This window comes from Tupaia chinensis, unplaced genomic scaffold, assembly GCF_000334495.1.
Source record: "Tupaia chinensis unplaced genomic scaffold, TupChi_1.0 Scaffold000673_1, whole genome shotgun sequence".
In the NCBI taxonomy this organism is placed as follows: Eukaryota; Metazoa; Chordata; class Mammalia; order Scandentia; family Tupaiidae; genus Tupaia; species Tupaia belangeri.
Window position 1 is genome coordinate 86,618 of NW_006160196.1, and position 675 is coordinate 87,292.

At 66.4% G+C, this 675-nt stretch overlaps 1 protein-coding gene across 3 annotated transcripts in view; it reads right to left on the reverse strand.

Moving 5' to 3' along the window:
* The window catches only part of MYH14 (myosin heavy chain 14), a 107,884-nt gene that overhangs the window by 60,109 nt on the left and 47,100 nt on the right, over positions 1–675 (reverse strand). For all 3 annotated transcript variants that reach the window (XM_006160113.2, XM_014592265.1, XM_014592264.1), the window contains one exon: positions 462–635. In XM_006160113.2, the coding sequence (XP_006160175.1) occupies positions 462–635 (174 nt within the window). The remainder of the gene's footprint in view (positions 1–461; positions 636–675) is intronic.

The window sequence follows — 675 nt, forward strand, 5'->3', positions numbered from 1 at the left end:
GGGCTGAGCCCTCCTCAGGCTGACTACACTGGGGGCCCTGGCCAAGGCCCTCTCTGGCTCTCACAGTGGACAGTGGGCTGAGCCCTCCTCAGGCTGACTGCGCTGGGGGCCCAGGCCAAGGCCCCCTCGGGCTCTTGGTGGACAGTGAGCTGCTCCCTCCTCAAGCTGACTGTGCTGGGGGCCCAGGCCAAGGCTCCCTCCAGCTCTCGGTGGACAGTGGGTACACGACGACATGTGAGAACAGGTTGCTGCTGCCCCCCCCACTGGAGCCACGCCCTGTGGCGGGCACGTCTGGGGACTGACCATCTAACAGTCGCAGCAGATCCAGGACGCAGGCGCTGTCATTTCCACCCCCAACCATGGGGACCCTGAGGCCAGCGGGGGAGCAGCCAGATCCCTGTCCAGGGCAGGAGCAGCACACGGACCGGGAGCCCTCGCGGTGGGGGCAGGCTGGGGCTCACCGGGCGCTCGATGAGGTCGATGCAGGGCTGCAGGTCGAGGCCGAAGTCCAGGAAGGTCCAGGGGATGCCCTCGCGCTGGTACTCCTCCTGCTCCAGCACGAACATGGTGTGGTTGAAGAGCTGCTGCAGCTTCTCGTTGGTGTAGTTGATGCACAGCTGCTCGAAGGAGTTCAGCTGTCGGAGAGGACATGTGAGCGGGCGGGCACTGGGGAGG